The following is a 24883-nucleotide window of genomic DNA, read 5'->3' as shown; positions in this document are numbered from 1 at the left end:
GGGACCCAACGGCTGCCGGGCGATGAAGCAAATATGTTTACAACACATTTTTGTCATTCCCGCCTGTTCCCAGGCAAAGGATCAAAGAGAGACGCTTGCTTCCAAGCCCCCCCTGAAGCAAACCGAGCAGATCGGAAGACCAGAGCAAATCCCTTTGCCGCCAGACGGGTCCCTTTTTACACCCTTTTTGGACCCCGCGAAGGAGCGCGGGGTTTTCTGCCGTTCCCTGTCGCGGCTCCACCAGCAGAGAAGGAGCAGGGCCGGGCTGGATCTTGTAGCTCCCGCAAGCCCCCCCGCCTTAGATCCTGACACCCCCCCCCCCTAAAAAAAAGGTCCTGATCCCCCACTGTGCCCCAGCTGGCTGAAACCCCTTTTTGTCCTGGTCGCACGGCTGTGAGACGTGACAACCCCCGCCACGTCCTCCCCTCCCAGCTCGCTCTAGCTGCACAAACGCGTTATCGCGTGGGATAGCAAGAGCCGAAACGTCTGCCTACACGCAGACCCTGCAGAAACGGCTTTCCAGGCACAAAAAGCGGCTCCGGGGGTGGCTACGCCGGATCCGAACCACAGGTGCCAACTGCCGAGGCCACGAGTGACCCCGACTACGCCCAAGAGAACTCTCGAGATGAGCAAGAGAAAGCAGAAGAGAGCACGAGCAGCGCCGCGTCGAGACAAACCAAACCCAGGCAACGCCGCGGTCAGTGCCGCCGAGAAGCCGAGGGAAAAACTGAAAAAGAGGGCAGGGGGAGAAGAGAGACCCCATCGATGAAACAACCCAACCCGCCGAACCTCCCCATCTGAAATGGGAGCGGGTTTCTTGCTCAGCCTTTGCTTTGGGTTTCGCCGTCCCTGGAAACCTTCCAGGTCTGGATAAGCCGAACGAAATCACTTTGACAAACATAAACTTGGCTCAAAAGTGGCGAGTGCAACCTGAGGTGGGCGAGAGCTCAGGTGAGGAGGGACCTCCCGAGGAGGAGAGGAAGACCGAGGGCTGATGCAGCTCCACAGACTTTGACGAGGTTCCTGCTAAAAGCCCGAACAAAACCCCTTCCCATCCCCAAACTACCGACTCCCATCGCTTGCCCGGGGCCGGCGGCAGCCTCGGGAAGCACAGACACCCCCCACTCACAAAGCAGCTCCCCTTCCAAGCGTCTTTCGACGTGGGGGCCGGGTTTTCGACCCGCCCTGCGAAACTGGAAGCTCTGCGAATCCTTTGTTTGCTCTGGCTGGGAAGCAACGGATGCTCCATCACCGAGAGCGGAAGAGAATCGTGAAGAAGAGGTAAAAGGCCGGGCAAACAGAAACACTACTTCGTGCTCCCTCCCCTTGGAACAGGCAACTCATTCATGATTTAAGGCCACCATTATTAAGGTCATTGAGGTTACGTGTAAAGGAGATGATGCTTGGAAATGGAGGGATTTGTTCGCCAAGGTATACAGGGGAGTTGGGAGGGGATGGTGAACTCTGGGACTCGCCTTATTATCGCCTGCTGGGCCCGGCTTTGCCTTTCCTGTTCCTCCCAGAGCGCCTCATTTACTGCGAGGAAGACTGAGAGCGGCCCCTCCGCTGCTCCAACAGCCGGGCCCTTTCCTCCAGCAACCACAGCCTCCCGTTAGGAGAGCGGCACGCGAACGCCTGCAGCTCCCGGGGTGGCACAAGTGACCAGGAACCCGTGTGTGTGTGTGTGTGGGGGGGTGTCCCGGCCCTACGTCCCCCTCTCCCAACCAACGGGCACCGAACCGATTTACAGCGACTTGCACTCCCATCGTATCCAAAATCTTGGGAGTTCGTGTGTGACGAGACTTAACCCCGATCCCTTTAACCTCAGGAGGCTCCTCGTGCCGAGGTGCAATGTTTCAGGTAGCTAGAGCAGAGCGGGGAGCAGATGCCTGGAAGCAGCATGCTGTTCAAAATAAAATCCATTGACAGCGCGACTAAATGTCACAGCCTCCCAAGAGCTACGTTTTCCTTTGCTGCGAGTGGAGGAGGAGGGAGAGGGGGGGGGGGGGGCCTGGAAGAGTGAAAGCGCCGAGGGGGATCCACCGAGCAGGGAGGTTTAGTGTTAACGTGACTGATACCTGAAAGCGAACCTTTCAAGGTGCTTTTCAGAGTGAGGCTCCGGGGTGCCTGGGGTGAGACTCTGCGAGTTGACGGCGCGTCAGCTGAAGGACGGGCGGAAAGCGCTCGACGCGCGGCTGTCCCGCGGGGCCGGGATCTGTACAGGCTATGCAGTGTGAGAAGCGCCGTAGCTGCCCTTAACTCACTTGGAAAAAATTAAAAAAAAAAACAAACAAACAAACACCCCCCCCCCCCCCCCCCCAAAAAAAAAAATCAAAACAAAACCCAAAAGGAAAAAAAAAAAAAAAATAAAGAAGGAAATAAAAATCCTTATGGGCCCCCACTGGTCAGGGGCTCGGGTGTGGTCAGTCTCTCGGCGGTTAGCGCCGTGTCACCCGCCCGGGCTGTGACATCATCTGCCAGCAGACTGCGACTGTGGAGCCATGATGACGTGTGACGGTACCGGCATGCTCAGTTCTGTCCTTTGGCTCGCCATCTGCGTGAGCACCGAGGTGGCGACCGCTTCGGCCGCCGAGCGGACGCTGAGCCCGTTGGGGGAGGCCGTCACGGAGCTGTGCTGGATGACGGGAGCAGGGGAGCCCGTGGGCTCCGAGCTCTCCTTTGGGCTTTCTGCTTGACCGGAGAAGGAGAAGGGGGGGGGGGGGGGGAAGAAAAAAAAAAAAACAAACAAACAAACAAAAAACCAAGGTTAGGGAGAGGCCGTGCGCGTTGCGACCGGTGTTAGCAGCGAGGCGGCGGGAGGGCAGAGCGCTCCTGCCTCGGAGGGTGCGCAGAAATTAGCCGGGTATTTGCTCGACACTCACCTTCCCAGCCAAAGCAGCCCGGAGCGGAGAGGCCGAACCCCTCAGGAATCCCAGCTCCCCCCCCCCCCATCTCATCTCCCCCCCCCCCCCCCCCCCCAGCCGGGCTCCCCCCTCAAGCAGCTGTTTGGCAAAAGCAAATGAGCGACTGGAAGTAAAACTGCGCAGGGTCGGGACAGGACGACCCCCCCCCCCAACCCCGGGGCCCGTTTGGCCCCGTCCCTTGGAGAAACACCAGGGAACCTCAGGGAGCTCGGGCCAGGGCAGCACAGAGCGCAGGCTTCGCGCCGAGGGTGGCGGACCCAGCGCAACCTTCGGCCTAATAAATCTGCTTCCTCGTTGTAAGAAAAAGGAACTTCCCTGCGTGTCGTTTCCTGGCGTGGTACTTGGTTCAAGGCCATTTAGCCCAGAGACTGAACAGTTCCTTCAGAGTCCTTACCAGCTGCTGGGTGAGCACACAGGGAAGCGTGCGACAGAAACCCTTCTGCAAAGGCACGGGGCGGGGGGGTTGTTTTGTTTTTTTTTTTTTTGTTTTTTTTTTTTTGCCATTTTTTTTTATATATAAATTACCTGGTTTGCTCTTTATTGTTCTCTAGAACATTAAAATCGATTAGAGCCCATTACAGACTGTTTGCTTGCTCGATTTCTTTCGGTAACTCGAAGCAGTGTGATTGAAGGGATGGGAGGCAAACAAAGGCAGAGACCTTCTTCCGTGCTCTTTTCTGAGCGACGCAGATTGGTTTCCAAAACTTTGGATTCTCTCCCACAAACAGCCCACTGCGCCCAGGCAGAGCTTCTAACACAGAGGATAATTTGTGACCTATCAAATGCCAAGGCGAGAGCAATCAGACCTCTCTCTTTAGGGGTATACACTCATTATCTACAGATGTCAGGAGGAAATTCCCTCCTGTGCACTTGGCTAGATGAATTACGGGTAAGATGCGGTCACCTTCCTTTAAAAGAGCAAAATAATGGCATGAGCTGGGATGCTTCTTCCACGTCAAAAGGGTAAACCCCATGACAGCGGGGGGAAAAAAAAAAAAGTCAGAGAAGAGGTTTACCATCTTACCGGGCACCAGCAAACATGTTTTAGGGCTCCGTTTTCTACCGGGTGCTGGAATATCGCGCCCCTTCCCCAAAGAGGGTTGGACCTTCCCTTGTGAAACCTTGGCCTGGCCTTTGAAAGATGCAGCTAGCACAGCAGGCTTGAAAACCGGCTTGGCGGCGAGAGAGAAGGTCGAGCAGAGCAATATAATAGTTTGGCATCCCAAAAAGGAGATTTACAAGGTATTACAAATAAAACAACCCAACTGTACATGAGGCAGCTGTAATTCCATCGAGGGAATCTGGCGTTTTTGTTTAAGGACCTGCTTAGTCACAAATCTCAATAATAAAAAAGGCAGCCAGGGAGGGGGGGGGGGGGGGGCACGGGGAGGGAGGTGTGAATTTCATTTTTATTATTCAGATGTGTGATGAATTCCTATTATTGGAGTAGACAGACTGCGAGGAATAATAATAGGAACTGTAAACTTTGGAAGTTAACAGGAAAAATCATGTCGCCTCTCTGCATTATACACAGAGCGAACACCTGTCTGCAAGGGCTGGGGGACAGCGAGGATTTTCACGACCACATTACTCAAGCTCTGAGTCACTGTAATGAGTGAAAATAAAGGGGCTGTGCCAGGCCCTGTGCAGCACGTATTTGTGCCTCACCGCCCGGAAAAAGAGCGTTTCAGAGACCCAGGAGATGGGAAGCGGGAGGACAGGACTTGCTTTCTCGGCTTTTGTTTTCTCCCCCTTCCTTTTCTTATCTCCATCCGTCCCTGCCTCTCGTCCCGTTAATCCAGGCAACGCTAGGGGACTCCAGCCTCCTCCCAAAGCCTTCCCACAAATACCCACAGCGTGGAATTGTTCTTGCAGAGATGACATAAGAATCCAGACATCGTGTTTAGCTCCCGGGTTGATTATAATGAAATAGGCAGCATTAAAAAAAAAAAAAAAAAAAAAAAGAAAGGAAAGAAAAGAAGATAAAAAGAGGCCTTCTTACTTCCAAACCCGAGCCAATTTGATGTGAATTGCAGAGAATGAGATATAGAGCCCCATGATGTCATTTATAGAGTCTGGCCTTTTCTGACTCTGGCTTCGCTTTCAGAGCAGCAATAGTTTTTAACTTCAAAGAGAATATCAAGTGCTTGGCGCGCTGCCTGGGAGCGGGTGGGGAGAAGCGTGGGGATCTGGATCTCGGTCAAGCATCCCCCACTAGAGAGCCGCCGCGGGCGAGGCGCCGCCTCCTGCCCTCGCGCCGCGGTCACCCTCGCTGCCCGGCTGCAAGATCTTATCAACGGGGTTAAAGTGCCAATCTGCAGGTGTGGCCTGGAGTTCTGCGGAGGGCACGTCAGCAGAAGACACAGGACCAAGCTCTGCCCTGCCCTGCCAGCTGAAATAGCTGGAAGGTGATGGAGCAGCCACTGAGATGAAGACTTTACGTCTTAACGCAGGTTTCATCTGCTTGGACCTACTTAAAGGAGAGTAAGGACCAGCAAAAGTCATCACTCACCGAGATAGCCCTGTGTTTTCTTCTGTAGTGCAGTGACGGGGCAGTCCTTGTGAGCCAGCAGGAGCTGTTTAAGTTGAGCAACTTCGTTCCTCAGTAGCGTAACTTCATTCTGAGGTTGAAAAACAAACGCGCACGTATGCATCACTCAGGGCCTTGACAGCAGCCTCTAGCAACACCAGGATGTGAATTTATGTGCCCCGCAAACTTACAATTTGTTGTCTGATTTGAGATGCCGCTGGCCCGGGAAGGCCAAATAAAGTTTCTGGGTTTGGGGAATTTAGTGTGCAAGACATGGAGCGCAGCGTTTCCCTCCCGCAGCCCCCACCTCTGGCTGGACAGCCCCTCGCCACATTAATCATCTAATCCTGGACATACATTCGCCTGAGCCCTCCTGCTAATGCCAACTGCTCGAGTCAGATGCTCGGGCGTGCTGTTGGCTCCGATGGATAACTAAACAGAGGGAGAGAGCTGAGCGTACGACCAGCTCAGCCCACGCCAGACCACGGGGAACACCAGAGCTCCTCCAAGCTCTCAGGATCCCTGTGAAGCTGCCTCGGTAAACCAGGTCTAACTCCCCTGGAAATTTTGTGCAGCGCGTTATTCCTCTATCGAAATGTTTGGAGAAACAGCTGAAATCCAGTCAATTGTACTTCCAAGTTGCCCAAGTAAACAGTTTCTATAATTATCTTGGGAAGAGATTAAAAATGCCACGATCAGTGCTATCGGAGGAATTCCACTGCACGAGTCACTAGCCACCAGTGAAAGAAAAAAAGCCCAAAACAGGCACAAGTTCAGCCTCTGCAGACCCTTCACTCCTCAGCCAGTGCTGAGCGCAGTACCAAGGGGGCTAACGGTAATGGAAGCGAAGTCTGTGTTTTCAGGTGTGCTGCACTTCTGCTGGGTCTGCCGGGGGTGCTGCCCGAGAGCCAGGGCAACCCAGATGGCCAGCAAAAAAAATCAGCGTGGCCGCAGCTGCAGAGCCTCCCGGCTCGCCCCGGCGCCAGGGCCACCATGCAGGGAAGGGAACCGGGCCTGGTCCTGCTGACTCTGCGCCAGCAGAGAGGTCTCTTCGCGCAGGGGAGGTTTCCACTCCGCAAACACAGCTGCTTCCTGGGGCCTCCACGCTCCGCTCCCGAGGCTGGCGTCGCTCCTCGAGCTCCTGCTTTGATGGGCAGAGCCCTTCCGAGGGGGGACGGGGAGAGAAAGAAGAGCACTGAAGCGCTCTTTCCCCCCCCCCCCCCCCACCTCCCCTGCCCCGGCCTGCTCGAGGCAGAGCATCAGGATGGAAAGCAAGGAGTGAAACCTAGGCTGCTCCAGGGAGCAGCATCCCCAGCGCACGTTGCCTCTGCAGCACGGGGAAGACGTCCCCTCCGGAGCGACGGTCCTAACGGCGGCAAAGGGCTGCGCTCAGCCTCCGCGGTTACATACTCACGCTCAGCTGGATGTTCTGGGTCGTGAGCTCCTCGGCTTTCTTCTCCAAGGAAGACACCCAGAGCTTGCGTTTCTGACGGCAGCGGGAGGCGGCGGCCCGGTTCCGCTCCAGGAACCGCTGCCGGCGCTCGTCCGGATCTTCGTCAACCGTGCGTCGCCGTCGCCCGCCGGTGCTGGGGGTGGGCTGGGCGGGGGACACCTGGAGATGGGGGGGCACGGGAAAAAGAGGCACTGAAAAGAAACTCTTGACGCGGGCGGGCAGGCAGGCACGCCCCGGCGTAACCACGGTCCGGCAGAGGAGGTGCCAGCTCTTCGGGCCCGGGTAAAAAAAGGATTTGCTTTTGGACATCTGCGCGCTGCGGGGACGGGCGGAGGGGCAGCCCTGGCTGCCACAGGGGGGCTGAGGACGAAGCCCCCTTTCACAGGCGTTTCTGGCAGCCCTACCCTCAGCCGAGTCTGAAGCGCCCTGCAAACTTAAGGTGTGAAGCCACATGAACTCCGAGATCCTGAACCCGGCGGACGCGCGAAGGTCAGGGGAATTAGCTAAATCCCAGGCTCCTGCAGTCTGCTAAGGGCATGTAACCGACAGCAGGAGTCTCCTCCCCTCCCCGCCGAGGAGCTAAATGACCCCGGGCAACGCAGAGGCAACAGCCTTCCTTTTAATTTCACTGAGGAGACTTTAAAAAGCCCTTCGGGCTGCAATGACTTAGGAGATCCCCACGCGGCCAGCGACCACGTATCAGCTGATGGAGGGTAAGGTCCAGCTGCAGGGCTGGGAGCGCTCCAGCCCGCTCTGACGCACGCAGCCACGCACCGTCCCCCATTTGGGTTCAGTAATTCACTGGCAGAGCACAAATTACAGTTTTTGAGTGGGCAGTTGGCTTTAAAAATCCACCTGGGCCAAGTTTTCCCTGACTATCTTCAGCTAAACAAGCTCTCGGAGGCAAGCGGCACGAAAAGATTTCGTAACGCCGCACCTTTCCCCGTTTTATTTTGGGAGAACGAAGGAAAAGGCGGCGAGGGCAAACCGTCCTGCGGGCACAGCCTTGCCGGCGGTTCTGCGAGGGCTCTGCAATTGCACCGCCACAACCGGGGAGTGCAGTTACACTTCGGTACTCGCTGTCAGGCAGCATATGGATATTAAACTTTTGGAAGCTTATCTAACTGACGGAGCAGGTGGCGATCCTGATGGAAGGCTGGCATTTGGTTCGCTGGCAGGAGCCAGTGGAGCTGATTGCCTAAGAGGGGAGCGTTTAACCCCGGTAATTGAGCAGGGAGAAGAGAGCGAAATATTCTTTCGAAACTCCAGACCTTGTCAAGCAAATGAACATGGTGCTGAAGTTTCCTGCCTGGTGGTGTTCGAGAGCGTTAGTGCCGAAGCGGCACTGAAAAAACGAGGGGTTTTTAACTCATTCTGCAAAGCAGGAAGCCGCAAGGTTTTCCTCCTCTTTCCCCGAGGCCCAGAAACCCCCAGCACCTCCAGCCCAGCCTCGCGGGCTGAGCAGCAGCAGACCTGTGGCTGAGCTGGGGAAGGGGCGTCAGGGTGCTGGACAAGGATCTGACTCTGCTCTGGACGTGCGGTCACCATCGTGCTGGCTGAACCCACCACCAGGTTGCTGCCGTTCAGTGAGGCAGATGCCGTCAAGCTGGCCTTCAGCCTCTGTTAAAGGAGACAAAAAAGGACGTCAGCGACCCTGTTCTCCACGCTGTTAAAAGTTTTAACCACCTCCTCTGTCATTCAAGGGGCCAGGCCGCTTGGGGAACGGGCTCTTCGGGGACCGCAGCTGATTCCAATCCAACCAAAAGCCATCACCATCTGGCCTACCCAAAGACAGAGAGCGGCTTCCAATTTAGGCTCAAGCAGACAGGTGTCCGCATCCCAAAATTGCTACTGCAGCTGGCACCGACCCGCTCCCCAGCTGGCAGGCTCTGCAGAAAGACCACGGCCTGAGCAGCCTGCGGAGCCCAACTGTCCTTGAGCACCCGCAGAGGGACCCTCCTGGGATGGAGAAGGACCTACACGTGATCACAGACCACGTCTTGCGAGTTCCTTCTCCGGGCAGCCAGACGCAGGCCAACGGGGCCGGGACGGCCCCCGACAGAGTCGAGGATCTCCCAGTTCACTTGTAGCTCTGATCTGCCCGTGAACCTTGCAGGCACCTGAACAGGGTGCGATGGCAGCAGCGTCCACACACCGGCAACGGTGAGGAGCAGCGCCGCCGGGAGAGGTGGGTTTGCCAACGCTTCCGCTCTGTCTCAGCCAAAAAACCAGAGTTTTGCTGGTCTTTCTTTGCAAACTTAGGTTCGCCTCTCCCCTCTGCGGGCAGCTGGTTTGAGCCATGAAGAGCCAAGAGGGGAAAACTCGCTCATAAACTTTTAGTTAAAGGGGTCTACGCGAAAAACCATTAGCAGGATCCTTGGATTACAGCACAACATCTCTTCTCTTGGCTCTGCCTCCCTCAAGCCCACCTCCAACCCATCTGTTTACTTGGAACTAGAAGCACCAGCTTTACAAAACAGCCGTGTTTAGGATGGGGCTGAGGTTTATCTTGACAATAGCGTGCCCGCTCTGCCTGCCAGAGCCGCAGCGTTGATTAGTCTAATATTCCTGGTGGCATTTGTAACACCTGCTCTCGGTGTGGGGCTGTGCTCCGACGGCTGCGCAGGATTTCAGAGAGAAGCAGCGGCTCTTCGTGAAGGCTGCAGGGAAAAAGCCTCCGGACAGGGTGTCTCCTGGAGGAGCTAGCGAAGACTTAGGGACAACACCGTGGACGTGAGACCCTCCCCAGCACGTAGCCTGGACACTTACCATTTTGGCTTCAGAGTGCACTGGAAGCCCTGAGGGTGAAATGGACCCGCTGCTGTTGATGGGCGGCCCAGGAATGCCGGGGATGTTTGGCACCATGGACATCGGCCGAGCCAGCTATCGGGGAGGAAGCAACACATGGGTTTTGGAAGCTGAGGTGCTTTCGCAAGCGCGCTCCACGAAGCGGCTTCGTAATAATCCCCCAACCGAGCACATTTATAAATCCTGACAAACCTTCAGCGTTTAACTACTGCCGTCAATCACGCCTGCTGTCACCGAAGGCCAGCAGCCATTCCTTTGGTGGCCACGGTGGCTGTTGTGGAATCACCCAGCCATACCAGACTAGTGCTGAGGACAGGGAGGAGGGCAGCCCTAAAGCCCCCCCCTCCTCCCCCTTCCCCTCCCTCCCACAGAGCTTTTCCCCACCAGTGCGGGCGAGCGGATGGAGAGGGAGGGTACAAGATCCCCTCTGGTTCTCCGTCCGGCTCTACTGCAAAGCTGCCGTGACGCCAAGGGTAAGTCACAGCGTCCTCTCCTCAACATGAAAAGCCTGCTCCCTCACCAAAGAGGGGAAACCCCAGAATTTGCACTTGCTTTTATAAGCCACTCAGGTACGCTGTTGCAAAGCACTCCAAACACAAGCCGTGTTTCAAATGATCAGGAGGGTGCGACGATGTTTCCGTGCCCACAAGCTACGCTGAGCTGCCTGCGGTCTGCCTACTTTGACGTCAACACTCCTGTTACCTGAGGCGGAAGGTTTTGGCCGTTACTCACTCAAAACCCAAAAGACATGCCCAGCAGGACAGACAGGATTCCCACAGGCTGCTCGGTCGGGAGCTGAAGCGCTCGGAAGATGTACAAGCCACCCGCCAGGCAAATCTGCTCGTGAGTTCTGCACCGCAGAAAATTCTCCGTATGCAAAAAGCACAACCCGCAAGGCTGATATTCAAACAGCTCTTTAGCACGCTGGCGAGGTTAGGGTGGCTTTCCTGGCCTGCAAAGACCAACATGTTCTCTGCAAGCTCGAATGGTTTCAACTGAGGCACGCTGTTCCAAATGGAAGCAGCTAATCAGGGATCCTGCAGTTCCCAGCCCTGGATCAATGGCATGAGCCATCTGTCCAGGCAAGGCTTTGTTTTTTTCCAGACTTATTGCCCTCTAGTGTGATCGACATGTTATTACTACCTTGCCAGAGCTGGGCCCCCTCCTCCTCCTCCTCCTCTTCCAGTCATATCTTGCACAGAGGGGGAGATATATTTTAATTTTTACAAAATGGAAGTGTCTGCGTCTATTTGGCAGCCAAAAGCACTGTCCCCTTCGCCGCCGCGCAGAGTTTCTCTCACCGATATAACAGAAGGCATCTGTACGGGAGGGCCTGGGAGGACGGGCATGGTCTGTCCGTTTGCAAGCTGCACGACAAGCGGAAGGGAACCTGTGGGAGACCTGGGGAAAAAAAAAAAAAAAAAAAAAACCAAACCAATTCAAGTTCGCATGGATTATTTCAAGTTTTATGCTGTCCCAGCAGCCCCATAAGCTCAAGGGCAGAAGCACAAATTAATCCTGGTTAGTGGATTCGGGCTCACTTTCCCATTTCTGAGCGGCACGTTCTGAATGGGTGGGTGCAAAGCCTGGCTGAGCTGGCGTTAAGGTAACTCAGCCTCCCGCCCGGGCGCTGCACGGCAGCCAGCACGTGCCAATGTCACACTGAGGTGACCCAGGCTGCTGCTCCGGGCTCGGGGCTGGCAGCGATGCCGGCGTTACGGGGGGCCCTCGATAAGTCCTGGCCATACACCGGCTGGCCAAAACACCCTGGCTGCCAAAGCTCCGAGACACGGCGCCCACCTGAGCGGACAAAAAAAAAAAAAAGCACACCAAAGCACACCCAGGGGCTGCTGCGACTCCTCCTCGGGGAGATTAAAAGTGCTGAGCCTGGCACCTGGGGGATCTGGGCAGCTGCTCCTGCCCACCAGTAACTTCCTGGCCTGTGAGTCGCGTCTGCTGAGCTCCCACGAGAGGGTTTGCAGGGATTTAGCTTTCCATTAACAAGCGCTTCTGACTCTGCCTCCGGAGAAAACCTCCTAAATCTGGAGCCGATGCAGGGCTGGCTTGTGTCTGCCCAGACAATGGATCGGGGAGATGGGAACGGCCCTGCTCACTGCAGGCTGGGGGAGGAGGCGATTGTGCCAGAGCCTAATTGTGACAAATTAAAAAGACCAAGAACTTTTTCCCTTGCAGATCACTTTGCAGCAAAAGGCGGCGTTTCTGCATGTGGTGACAACCAGGCACACACCTCCCTGCCTCCATTTCGGAGCATTGCAAACCTCACCGTGCTCCAGCTCTGACCCTCTGGGCTCAGCCTTTCTAGGAGAGAGGAGAAAAAGCCGGAGCTGATCTGCTCCGGACAATGGGGAGAGGAAGGAAACCGTCCCTGCCAGCAAAGGCTGATCTCCCGCTCCTCCTCCGTTCACGACAGCGCAGCGGGGAACCGAATGGAGGCAGAGATGAGCCAGGAAGAGAAGAGGAGAGCTGCTGGGAGCCTGACTTTGGGGGGAGGGAGGAAACCAATTTGCTGCTGCCTCCTCTGCCCAGCCCAGGGAAGGAGACAGACACGGCTGAGCTGCCCGGGATCCTGGGAGGACGCTGCGCTGGCGTGGAGGAACAGCAGGGCAGGGAGAAGCAGGGGACGTGGGTCGGAGGGGGGAAGTTCATCGCGCCAATAACTCAGGCTGGAATTTTTAAGGCTGCCTTGGGAATGCCGACGCTCGCCTCTTACTCGTTTCTACCGGGCATCCCAAATCCTCCAGGCTGCTTTGAAAATCCCAGCCTAACAAGCCGAGTTACAGGAAGGTTCACAGCCTCCCCCCCTCCATCTCCGTCACGCTGACAGCCCCGCCGCGGCCGCCGTGGCCCTAACGCAGGGACCCTCGTTAGAGCTGCGGCCCGACCGTAGCACACGTTCAGCCCTCACACCCTAGGAGGGATCTACCTCTCTGGACTGCAAAGGGCACATAAAATCGTATCGAAGTCTAGCTTGCTCCAGTTCTGATTTTTTCATGCCTCCAAGCGCAAGGGGACTCGGTTCCAAACAGCCCCAGGAACCTTTGCCTGCGCAGGGCTACAGAAGGAACATAATGCCCTTTCAAAACCCTGGGACAATCACTTAACCCCTTGATGCCTCAAGACAGGATTTAAAACTTTCCGTCAGGAAGTCTGGATTGATGGTGCCAGAGGGTCAAAGCGAAAACACACACAAAAATATGAACTGACAGCTGAAAAAAATGGCCTGGTTAATGTAAGGAGCCAGCCTCAAACAAGGGTAATTAGAAAGAGGCCAGGACCACAGCAAAAAAGAAGCATCCTGACACCAAAGAATAGAAGTGGGGCTAAATATACGTCTCCTGAGGGCTCATTGTAATGTGTTTCCTGCATCCTTCAGGCTCCTTCCTTTTATGTGCAGGGCTGGAGCTACCTAACAGTGTGGCAGGCTCATAACTGCTGCAGCAAGCGCTCCGGAGCCTCCGATCCAGGTTGTTAAAGGGGCAAAAAGGAGCAGGTCATTAGATCTGCTGAAACAAACAGCTCCCGAGGCAGAAGCTGACCACGAAGGAGGCCAGCAGGTTGCAGAAGAGGTTACACTTCAGAGGCAACAGCTGTCTGAGAAAATCCCAAAGCCGTTAAAGACCCAGACAATTTCCTACCGCCGGTTTGGCTGAGCCCCCTCCACTGCAGCAGGCTGCAAAAGCAGCCTGGGAGTCCCCAGTCAGGCCACGCTCCCGTCACAGACAGCGAGTGTCATGTCAACGTGTTTGGGGACCAGGTTTAATTTCTCCCCGCGGTGAGTTTTGCCTCGTTTCGTTACACTGCGACAATTAGTTCCTGCTTTCTGCACTTACACCCCATTCTGCTTTTGTCGACAGTGCTGCAACGAGCTCCTTATGCCCAAGCAGCCGCAGCGGGAATCGCGGCACCTCAGTCGTTCTGACAATCAAGGAACTTATTTAGGTGGCTAATTACTGCCCAGGAAGCCTGACGGTGCGGGAGAAAAACCTCAGCACACGTGTCCCTCCTCTGTACTCACCCAAGCTGTCTGTTGGAAGGGGGAGCCTGGGTAATGACAGAGGTTGGGGAAGGCAGCGTCGGGTGAAGCGGGTCATAACCCAAGTGTAGCGGCAGCGAGCCTGGACGCACGATGGTTGGAGTAGGTGTGGAAATGATTACAGGCTTGGAGGTGATCTCCTGAAGAGGATCAACACGACAAAAGGAGACATGATGTTACTTATTAGCGTAATCATCACCTGGCTGTCTCTTCCTTCTGATGGCTTAAAAGCAATTCAGGGAAAATGAAGGCACCTTCGCCACAGAAACTGAGGCGCGGAGGGGGAGCAGCCTACCCAGAGGGACACTGATTTGATGTCAGTGCAGGGAGTGGGGCACTGAAATTCAGACTCCACAGCAGCCTCTGGGAAATAATCCCCCTCTCCGACCACTGCCCCAGCCCCAGCTAGTGCCTCTGGGGCAGGGAGTTATTTAGGTGGAGACCGGGTCACTTGGACTAATCTGCTACTGAATCACCAGCCAGCCCCCCCTGGGACACAGGGAGCCGGTCTCGGAGAAGGTGTGTTACTTGTCTGGCACTTTTGCCCTGCTGGAAAAGCATTCCCAGGGTGAACAGCAAGGCTTCCTGCATTAGCCAAACCCACGTGGAGACTTAGGGGGCAAGCCAACGTGTCTTTTAGCCGAGCGAGTTTTTCTCTCTTTCTTTCTAAAACGAGGGGAACTTCCCAAGCTCAAATCAGGCCTTGGCACCCAAGAGGAGAAAAAGCTTGTTCTCATCTGCAGAAGGGAAGACCAACGTCTCTGTAGGGCATGGCCGGGGAGACCTACCTTCTCCTTGTTCTGGGGTGACTGCGGGTTAGATGCAGGGCTGTCTGGCGGGGAAGAGTCCACCTCCACGGGCTCTTCCTCCTTTATCTTGATGTCTGGGGTGGAGGGCAGAGACATGTCCAGGGCTCCAGCGCTCTACAGGAAAACCAGCCACGGATTGAAAGGACAATTAGCTCATATTGTTTGTGAAACATTCGGCTGCTCCCAGAGGAAGAGCTACAGCTCTGAGCTCTTGCCAAATTATTATTATTTATTTGTACTGAAGTAGCATCTGGGAGCCCGAGGCGGAGAGCGGTGCCGCGCTGCGCCGGCCCCGTCCAAACAGAGACGGAGGCCTAAGGAAAGACGGTCTCTGCCCCAGATGGCACCATTTTGTGGTTTCTCAGTAACACACACACGATTCTTTCCATGGGTTAGCTGAGTTTTGTTTGGTTTTTTGTTTTTTTTTTTTGTTTTTTTTTTTTTTTCATAAAAGGGCTCTGCTAAGGAGAACAGGTAACAAAGCCAAATGCCTGCAAGTTACAGAAGGCACTTTCATTCACAGAAGAGCTGTAAAGCATTGTATAAATCAGCCTGAATTATTTTATTACCCGATTATCAAAAGCAAACAAAGAGCCATGCAAGTTATTAAATATCTATGAGCGCCCCATTAAAATAAAACCCAACCATATGCCTGAACCTGGCAACTTGCCACCACCACCCTAGGTTCCAGCAGTGCCACGTGCCCCATTTTAACCAGTTAATGACTTGCTGGGGACGGGAAAAGGGCAGGGTGACAACAAGGAGGGGACCAAACCGAGCAGCCACCTCTCCCTTCCCCAGACCTGGAGGAAGAGAAGACCTGGGAGAAGATGGCGTACGGCAGCACCGGAGCAGCGCGCAACGGAGCGAGGCTCCGACTGCAGGATGCTGCGTTCGATTGGGCTCCAACAGACCTCGCAAATCACCCGGTCCCTCCCTCTGTCTGGGCCAGGAGAAACTTCTCCCTAAATCAGTCCTGACAGCTGTTTGTCCAACCTGCTCTCCCTCCCTCCACAATCAACCCCAGCGCTTTCCTTCTCTCGCCCCGACTGCTGACAGTTCGTCCTAGCAGCTAACCTAAACCTCCTCCTTTGCTGCCTTCTGAAGTCCTCTCGAGGGAGGGAAAATTGCGGCAGGAGGGTAAATCCGGGCATCTACGGATGTTCTTGCTGCTCTTGGGTGGGGTGCGGCCCCAGCGCTGCCGCTCTGCGCTGATTTACGCAGGGACTTTGCTCGCGGTAGGTGTGTGGGGGGGTAACCGTTTACCTGCCCTCTTAAGCAGGGATGTTGCACTGGGAATCACAAAGGAGAAGGGATTAACATGCAGGAAAGTTTCAAACCACTTAAAGCGCCTCCAGGGAAGCTCCTGCTGTGCCTATGTTTTTAATTAACGTGCTGGTGTCGAGACCACCCTTGGAACTGGAGGACAAAACACAACAGCAGCAGCAACCGGGCTCGATGTGGCCAAATGTTGAAAGCATCTCAGAAATGCAGAAGGCAGCTCTGGCCAGGCTCGGTGAGTGACAAGCCATCTGGGCCCGGGGACCTCGCCGGTGCAGAGATTTTCTAGGAGGGATAATGCTTTCCCTAACGCTTGAATCCCTCCCCCCCCCCCCAAGCTTTGTGCCACCGCGTTCGCCCGGCTGCCGGCGGAAATATTTAGGCTGCAATCATCCCAAAGCAAAAAAAAGGAAAACATCTAAGAGCCTAAGGATCTTAAGCTGCAGCTATGAGGTAGCACAGCCCAGGAGATGGGTGGTCTTCCATATAAAACGACTGGCTAGACTGTGGGCTGCTCAACCATTTATATGTGAAACCACAAACGCAAAGCTACCTTCTCCCAGCGCTCGGGGTCTGGGCTGCAGAGAACAAAAGGCAGGGAATTCAGAGCATAAAATGCCACGCAGCCCCGACAAGGCCCTGCAGCATACCAATGAGAGAGATCAATTTATGCTTTAAAGAGCCCTGTTATTAGGAGAGCGGGTGAAAGACAGTTTTCAGTTTTAATTCTGAATTCCTCCGTTCCCCATCTCGGTGAAGATTTACGCGGCTGTGCTCCTGCAGTTTATTTCCGAGCAGCGCCGCTGACTGCGAGTGTATGTACATACATATATCAATTTAGTAAATGTATGTGCCAGTCTAAGAGCCCAATACGCATCTGCTGCTCCTAAGATCCTGGAAAGGCGGGGGGGGGGGGGGGGGGAATATGTCCTTAATTAGCTGCTATCTGATGAGATCCCCTTGTCCTTCAGACCCTTGTGCTCCTGAGGTTGGCAGGGGCGGCCTGGATCGATACCGCTTGCATAGGAGGGAGCTCTTTGTTAGGAAAAGCCTCGCTCCTCCACGGAGCCCCTCTCTCTATTTGCATCTACCGTGACACCGCTCAAATGCTAAAGGCGCACGGCTGAGCTCCAGCCCTTCCCTGCCGACTGCACCTTAAAGGCATCATCGTTAAGGATCCTGATCCCCCCAAAGAGGCTCTGAGTGAATTTTTCCTCAGATCCCGAGCACTTAGTCCCGCTCTTTTGCTGCATCTCCTTCCCAAGGCGTGAGGTACTTCGGGTACTCCCTTTTTTTCTTTTTTGAAGTGAAAAGCCAAAGGAATAATAAACCATTAAAACCCGCTCTCACCAGGCCTTGGATTGCAAGATAGCCAGCCAAAGTCACCCGAGTTAAAAAATAAAGTCCCATGTAAGCCAGCATATTAAACCTGAGACCACACTGAGTTACCCTACAACATGTGCCTTTCATCAGAACAGCACCGTCCCCCCTCCAGCCCCCACAATATGTGCCCGGCTCAGCTTTACGGCACCGGTGGCCTTTGCCTCTTGCCTTTTTCTCGTCATCCTCCGCAGCTTTCTTGAACTCGTGCTCAAAGGAGCTGGCCAGTTCATTGAAGAGTCCCACTTCTTCACAGTTCTTCAGGAACCGAGTTGGGGTCGGGGTCTGATCTGTTTGGGTCGTAACACCAAGCACCGGTTAAAGAGAGGCGAGAGAATTCATTTTAACCACCTTAGTCCTCTCCCTAGCAAACGTGGCCCCTGTTTTGTGAAAATCTGGATGTTTCCCTGCTAAGGTGTGTGTCGTGTTAACAAAGCAAGGCACAATTCAGAAAGGGGAAAATAATTTCTTGTTGATTTTGTTTCTCTGGGAAAATAATTTCTTGTTGATTTTATTTCTCTGGCAAATGCTGTTTAGAAAAACCAACACAACGTTGCAGCGAGAGGCGTGCAGCGATTTCTGTGAAATCCCTGCCTTTGGGTCGTGTCCTGTCCCTCCCACCCCAGGGTTTTTGCTTGCCCCCATCTGAATTGCTGCTGCAAGGAAGGAAAATAGTGGGGGTTGATCTCCCTGAAACAGCAGTTCTTAAAACTGTGAAGTGATGAGAGGGGAAATGGCCGATCGGAGCAGCTCCACCGCCGATGTGGAATAGAGCTGCGCAGAGTCGCTTCCCTCCCTGTGCCGGCTCCGCACATTAATGCACATCCTAGGACAGACGGGCTACGTGGGAGTGCTAATAATTACCACCACTGTCCAAAGCAATCCCTCCGGGGCCCGTTTTCCACCATATTAACACGTTGAGTCATGATCTCTCTGGCCATCACCCAGGCTATAAAGCAGAAAGAAATCTCCCCGCTCCCAGCGAGCCTCGTTTTTCTGCGTGACGTGAGGTCGGGAGTCCAGGTACTAGCGGGAGCCCAGCACCAGCACGTCGCACCGAAAGAATCCATCTGGCAGAAAACTACCCAGATTTTTAAGCACAAAGGGGGATCCCGGGGATCCTTTAGCCCGACCTTCTGCGTAAAACACCGGCTGTTTGGCACGGCCGCTCCCTGTTCGAGCGCGGTGGCCGTGCTCGTGCCGAAGTGTCTACGGAAAACATCCCGTTTGATTTCAAACCGCCCGGCGGTGGAGAGTCTCCCGCAGCCTTCGGGAAGCGAGGCCGGCAATGCCTTCGCCTCGCTGTCGCAGGGCTGCACTTCATCTCCAGTCGGACTTCCAACCGACCTATCGGGTTTGTTAATAAAGCAAAGGCCTCCTCTGAGCACACTTCGCTTCCCCCCCCGCCAGACCTCGCTGCATTAAACCGAGAAACTTTTGTCAACTAAAGATCTCAGCAGGAGGCTGTTTTTTTCCAGTCCTTTAACAGCTCTCGGGGCTCTTTTTTGGACCGTTCCTCATTTAGCAACCTCCTTCCGAGCCCCGCACGCCAGCCCGGGGCCCAAATCTTCAGCAGAAGTTCTCACAGTGCCACAAAGCAAAGTCGTATAACCTCTCTCGTCCTACCCCGCCCCAATTCGTACCTCCAGGAATTGCAGCAGCTCTTCCGCCCACAGCAGCACCCCAGAAGTGCACGTTCCCATTTAAATAAGTCTCTCTGCTGCCAGCTATAACCAGCAGAGAAAGAACAATTCTTTACGACTCTCTTTAGCTTAACCACGGAGTTACGGCAAGAGATGGACGCTGAATCCTCCTGCTCATTAACACACGGGCTGCTGCCCTGGCCTCAGCACAAAGCAAGAGGGAGGGAGGGAACGAGAAAACTCAGAGACAAAATGGTGGCTTAAAAAAAAAAAAAAAAAAAAAAAAAAGACATTAGGAATGTAGGGCAATAACACCCTAGATCTCACTGCTCAAAGCCAGCATGCTTTACAGCCCTCGCAACCCGCCGGCAGCTCTATCTGCCGTCAAGATCTCAGCCAGGGAAAGCTGATGTTAAATAGGCTGGTCTTGCACTGACCACAGCTAAATAAGTTTGGTTGGGTTTTTTTTTGTGTTTTTTTTTTTTTTTGTTTTTTTTCTCCTTTGTGGCTTACCCCGGAGCAACCCACTGAGCATGAGCCCAGAGGAGCTGGGAGAGGGGGTTAGACCCGCCCTCGCTGCTGTTCCTTGTGCTAAAATTGAAGCGTTTCATTCCACCCCCGGTTTTTCCCATCAGAGTTTGTGCACAGGAGGACTAGCCACCTCCGGGAGCTGCAAAGATGAGGGCTTTTAATGCTGCGTCCCTGTTAGAGCAGGTGGGACTTCAGCTGGGGACAGGACTGTACCCCACTGCCGCTCCCCCCTCACTGCCTGGCCAGTTTACACCCTGGGTTTATCAAGCAAAAGCTAACCCTCCCGCTGTGCACCCTGTTTAGAACGGGGGGGAACCGAAGGAAAAACAACCTTTAGGAATCTGAGGTTCCTTTCAGCCCCTGCCTCCAATTCTTTGCCATCAACTCCCATTAGCCTGATCCCATTTGAAATTAATTCTCCCTCCGGGAGCCCGTTTTGTCTCTGCAAGCCGTCCCCTGGGAGAAGCTTTTTGCCCTTCCAGCAAAGGCTGCGCAAGCTCTTACAATCCTACCCACAGCTACAATTAAACTTGAAGGCTTTAAGAAACCAGCTGAACTGCTATTTCCTACTTCAACACTGAATTTGGGCTGGGGATGAACTGGGAAAAGGGTGCCAGGCTCTTGCAGCAGACTCTTCGTTTCCCCTTACGAACTCTCAAGGCTTCAGAAAGCATTTCCTCCTCTCTTCTTGTTCTCAGCAACAGCCTTTTCATCCAGCAGTAACACAAACCTCACGCTCTTTTAAGAAGCCCGAACGAACAGGGACTGACAAGGCAGGAGAATATCTGTAACCGGCAACGATCTGCTGCCAGACAACAATATACAGGATTTTTTTTTTTTTTTTTTTTCCCCAATCTTATAAAGGCTGCATTGACCAGGCACTGCCAGAGTGCCTCATTTGGGCTCCGCAAATGCACTCTCGGCAGTAGCCAGTGCACTCGATGGCGTTTTAATTTATTAACTGCTAGCCTAAAAGCTCAGGAAAATTGACACCTGGGCTGAGGAGAGGAAGCTGGGTTTGTCAGATTTTGTTCATCGTCCTCAAAGCACATGCAGAAATGTGAAAGACCTTCTGTCCATAAATCTTCCAGTCTTAATAAAAAGGGTGAGAGCTAAAAAAAAAAAAAAAAAAAAAGCCAAAAAAAAAAAAAAAGCCAAACCCCACAAAACCTGATACTACCATAAAAAAAGAAAAAAAATAGAAACTTGGAAGCCTCTGGCTTTCCTTTCCTCCTGATTAAATGCAGATCACAAGAGCTTTTTATGGGAGGTAGAGACGTTTTTCAGTGCATCTGGTCCCTGGTATTAATCTTGCAGTCATGCTATATTAATGTGCACCATTTTCAGAGCTGGCCTGGATTGAACGCCACATACCTGCTATGATGACTGAGTCAGTTCGAGCAGGGCCGAATTTCAATGTCATCTCATGCTTGTGTTTATGAACCGCCAGGTGGTCCTCGTTTGTAAACCTCTGAAATGAAACAATTTAGAAAATCGTGAATAAATGCATTTTGTGTTTTACGGGTACATCCTGCAGCAGGGTGGGGGGAGAGAGCCGCCCGGAGAGCAACTGTAACACAATCGCTGCCGAGCATTAAGCAAAACCAGAGCGGGACAGATTGTTTGAGAAGCGGTGTGTGAACACATTGCTCAAAATGAAAAAGCCATTACATGGGGCTTCTGGGGAACGGGGGACAAATATTTTTAATAATCCTTTTTTTTTTTTTTTTTTTTTTTAAAGCAGCGGGGCCACGCAGCGGCTGCAACCGACCTAGGAAATGCAAACCCCCCCCCCCCCCCTCCCCGGTTCGGTGCGATGCGCCACTTTATTGCTGGCTAATGGAGGGATGAATTAGGCGCTATTGGGGGGGGTCGGGCAACTACTTTTTGGGGGATGGTGTGCAACAGAGCTGGTGCCTGTCTGGCAATTCAGGTCGTGGCTTTATGGAGCAGGATGGAGGCGGCTGCCCCCCCCCCCCCCCCTTGTCCCTGCCCGGGGTGGGGGGGGGCTCTGTGCGACAGCGCAGCCCGGAACACGGGGCCACCGGCGAACCGGGGATGCGTTTCCCGTAAAGACGCCGAGTGAAATCCCACCTGCGGGAGAAACCGCAGGAGAAAAACCCACCCGGGATGGTTTTAGGGGTCTGCTGGGCCCCGGGGGGGGGGGGGGGGGGGCCGGCGTCTGCCCCTGTGAGAGCCCGGTGGTGGGGCTGGGTGCGTGGGGCCATCGCTGAAAGCCAGACAAAAGGGCAGCACGACCCGCTGCCGGGCTGCTTTGAACGGCTGCACCAGCCCCAAGCATCGAGATTGAAGACGGGTTGGGGGGGCGGCGGGGGGGGGGGGGAAGAGGCAGGGATGGGGTTAAAGCAAATAATCATAAAGACCCGAGGATGGATTGCGCCTCTCCTAATAGACTGCGACAAACCGGGAGGCTGAGGGCATTGCACGGGCCGTACTGCAGGATTTTTATGCATCCAAGAGCCACGCAAGCACCAGGCTCGTTTCTAGAAAGAAGCCGTTGCTGCAGCAAAGAATTTCTGCCCTTTTCCCCTTCCTTTTTTTCTCTCTCTTTAAACCATCCAACAAGCCAACCAACCCAAAGCCACCTGTTTCTGGGAATTAGCTCAAGCGTGACACCCCGGGTTCACTCGTTCTTTCCGACGCTTATTTACGACTCAATTTTTTTAATCGAGCAAATCTGCGTTTTCCAGGCTGGAAGCCGCCGCGGCGCCTTCCCGGGAGCTGTGTGGCTTGGGGGGGGGGGACGGGAAAAACACACACACACACACACACACACACACACACACACATTGGAGGTGGCAAGGGACAGCACTGCCGAGACAACGGGCGCATCCGCACGCATCCCATCCATCTTCCCCTTTGGCGCAATAACAAGTGCAATAATATGCAAAGCGTCCTTCAAACGCGTTGCATCAAAAGGTGCTTTTGACGGTGACTCGGAACTGGGGCCCAGATTAGAAGAAATTCGAGCTGGCGGGTCAGAGCACACTTGCAGGGAGAAAAACCAAAGAGGTTTTTGCCCGTGTAACTCCCAGCACACACACTCTGGCTTTCCCAGCCACCACTCCTCAATCTGATCCGTAACTAAACCTTAAATAAAATTTCTCAACGGTTTTGCTAAAGATACACGTGTTTCTGGGTTTCTTTCCTCCCCACAGCTTCCAAAACCCCTCAGCTCTGCTCCAGCCTAACCGTGACTCATTTCCAAACGGCGTTACAAATCTCGGCGATGCCAAAACGCCACCGAACAAAGGAGAAGCGAGCGAACCGCCGCCGCCGGTTTCCGAGGAGAGACAAAATTTGCAGCATCGTTTTGCATCGCACCATAAAGCGCTCGTGGAAGGGGGGGAGAAAGGGTGGGCACCGACACTTTGTCATGTTTCTGGCCCAAAACCACCCTGGCTTTTAACGTACTTGGCTGCCAACCCTACTTGCCCCTTGCGATGCGGTGACGAGCCGTTAGCGGAGGAAAATAGGTGGGTTACGGTAAGCCGAGAAAAATAAATCAGGTTTTTTTTGTGAGGACAGAGGAGCAGCCGGTTTCAGATGAATATTTAGCAGGCAGGCGGCCGCTGTTCCAGCGGCGTCGTGAAAACGTGCGGAGACAGGGAAAAAAAGGGAAAGGAAGAAAATTCCCAATTCTCCGACTCGTTTTTCTACTAAAGAAATGGGGAGATTTTTAGGTCAATGAGGGAAGCAGCAAGAGGAAGAGGCAGGGAATGGGGTCACATTTCTCTCCCCCCCTCCGTGCTTTCCCCGCCAGCCCCGGCTCCATGAGGGGCATGTTTCAACTCAGCCTCGGTACCACCGAATTTATTTTAATCTTTCATTTTGCTCCATTGCAGGATTTTTTTTTTTTTTTTTTTTTTTTTCTAGGGCACTTTTCCTGCTTTCGGTGTGCGTTACAGCTCTATTTAACATCTTTATGTGGTCTCACTAGCTTGGGAGCTCTCTCTTTCTCTGCACAGAAACGCTCACAGACACAATATATCTTTCTACATACATTTCCAAACGCCGAAACCTAGAGGCTGAGTCTGGCACTTCAGTTCTAAATCATGTCATTTTACACAGAGAAGAAAAGCAGGGGGGGAGAAAGGGGGAAGAGTAGGGAAAAAAAAAAAAAAAATGGAATGAGTTAAAGCCACAGCACTGGCTTTAATATTTAATCTCCTTCCATCAGCAGCTGACATATAGCAGTGTTATTTCAGCCTGCTATTTTGCGGGCGTCTGAATTAAAAAGAAGATGTAGACTGTAAACTCTTTGGGGCGAGGGACAGGCGCTGGGATAACGCTGCTGCCTCCGCGCCACGAATCGGCCCCGAAAGCAGCAGCGACCCTTCACGCTGCAACAGCAAAGGGCTGGGTAAAATAAAGAGTTTAAACACCACAGGCAGCCCCGATTTCTGCTTTTCTCTCCTCCCACGACAGCCCCACGGCTGCCTTCAGTGCAGGGGACAGAGCACACGGATAGCGTTTGGGGTTTGGGTAAACATGGGGCTGGGTTTATTTACCCCAGAGACTGGAACAGCTTTTTGGAGAAAACAGATTTGAGGCAGGCTAAGGCTGGCCAGTCCAGCATTCTTTACTCAACGAGCTGCGACAGCTCGATGAATAAATGTGCTCATTTAAAAATCTTTATTTAATAGGACACAATACTTCCAGCTGGATCAACGTGCCATCGCTGTTAGAGCAAGCGCCAGAGAATAAATGCAGTAGGCTGCAGCCTGGATCTTTAGTCGGAAGGTTTTTCCATCGGTTTAATAAGCACAACCTGAGAAACAAGAGGTTGCTCGGGGTTTTTCCTGGCTTTTGTAAAGCCTACAACCGCGTTCGACGCAGAAGGAGGGTCAGGCGAGCGCCGAACCCACCACGTCCAACCCTCCGGCCGCGCAGGAGCCCAGGCGCTCGCTGGCCTCTCCCGGCAGCTCCGGCGCACGAGCCGCACAGCTATTTTTTAACCTTGACAGTAATTTTCAGAGAACATAAACACCGGCTGCGCACCGAGCCGGTCGCCTGGCCAAAATTCAGTTTTAATATAGACCGGGTGTAGGCTGCGACAGCACAAACCGTTCCGTGGGCGCACGCTTGTAAAAAGGAGGCCACCTTGCCGAAAGCACAAGCTCTGGTACAGTCTCGCCAGCCCTGAAAGTGGTGAGGAGCTAAACCTGCCTCTGTCGAGTTCATCACACGGCTGAATGAATCAGCTGTCGTTAATACGGGGATGCCGAAACGCTGCTCTAACTTGAACTCCAGCACAGCGGTGCATTGCTCCGCCCGCGGACACCGCGGTACTGCCCTGACACGGTCGGAACACCTGGATACCAGGGGAAACACAAAGAAAACAGCACGTGTCTTACAACTGCAGTGCTGGAGGTAACTGACTGCACCAAGCCCTCCAGGGTGGAGAAGCTGAGCTCAAAGTCGCCGAGTTTAAAAGCAGCCCCAACAG

At 53.8% G+C, this 24883-nt stretch overlaps 1 protein-coding gene across 11 annotated transcripts in view; it reads right to left on the bottom strand.

The window, feature by feature from the left end:
* Positions 1–2338: 2338 nt before the first annotated feature.
* LOC104363062 (cyclic AMP-dependent transcription factor ATF-7) overlaps positions 2339–24883 on the bottom strand; it is a 65141-nt gene continuing 42596 nt past the window's right edge. For 8 of the 11 annotated variants that reach the window (XM_032989086.2, XM_032989098.2, XM_032989092.2 and 5 more), the window contains 10 exons: positions 20788–20884; positions 17411–17529; positions 14558–14692; positions 13752–13909; positions 11017–11116; positions 9677–9790; positions 8381–8527; positions 6869–7066; positions 5437–5545; positions 2979–4831 (listed from right to left, as the gene is read on the bottom strand). In XM_032989086.2, coding sequence (XP_032844977.1) covers positions 4512–4831; positions 5437–5545; positions 6869–7066; positions 8381–8527; positions 9677–9790; positions 11017–11116; positions 13752–13909; positions 14558–14692; positions 17411–17529; positions 20788–20884 — 1497 coding nt within the window. In that variant the 3' untranslated portion in view covers positions 2979–4511. Of the gene's footprint in view, positions 2692–2978; positions 4832–5436; positions 5546–6868; positions 7067–8380; positions 8528–9676; positions 9791–11016; positions 11117–13751; positions 13910–14557; positions 14693–17410; positions 17530–20787; positions 20885–24883 lie in introns of those variants that run through there. The other 3 variants (XR_006165655.1, XM_042796535.1, XM_042796536.1) reach the window with 3 other exon arrangements.

This window comes from Tyto alba, unplaced genomic scaffold (genome assembly GCF_018691265.1).
Source record: "Tyto alba isolate M040663 unplaced genomic scaffold, T.alba_DEE_v4.0 Super-Scaffold_23, whole genome shotgun sequence".
Classification (NCBI taxonomy): Eukaryota; Metazoa; Chordata; class Aves; order Strigiformes; family Tytonidae; genus Tyto; species Tyto alba.
The sequence above is the reverse complement of the archived record's forward strand: the minus strand, read 5'-3'. Positions and strand labels throughout refer to the sequence as shown.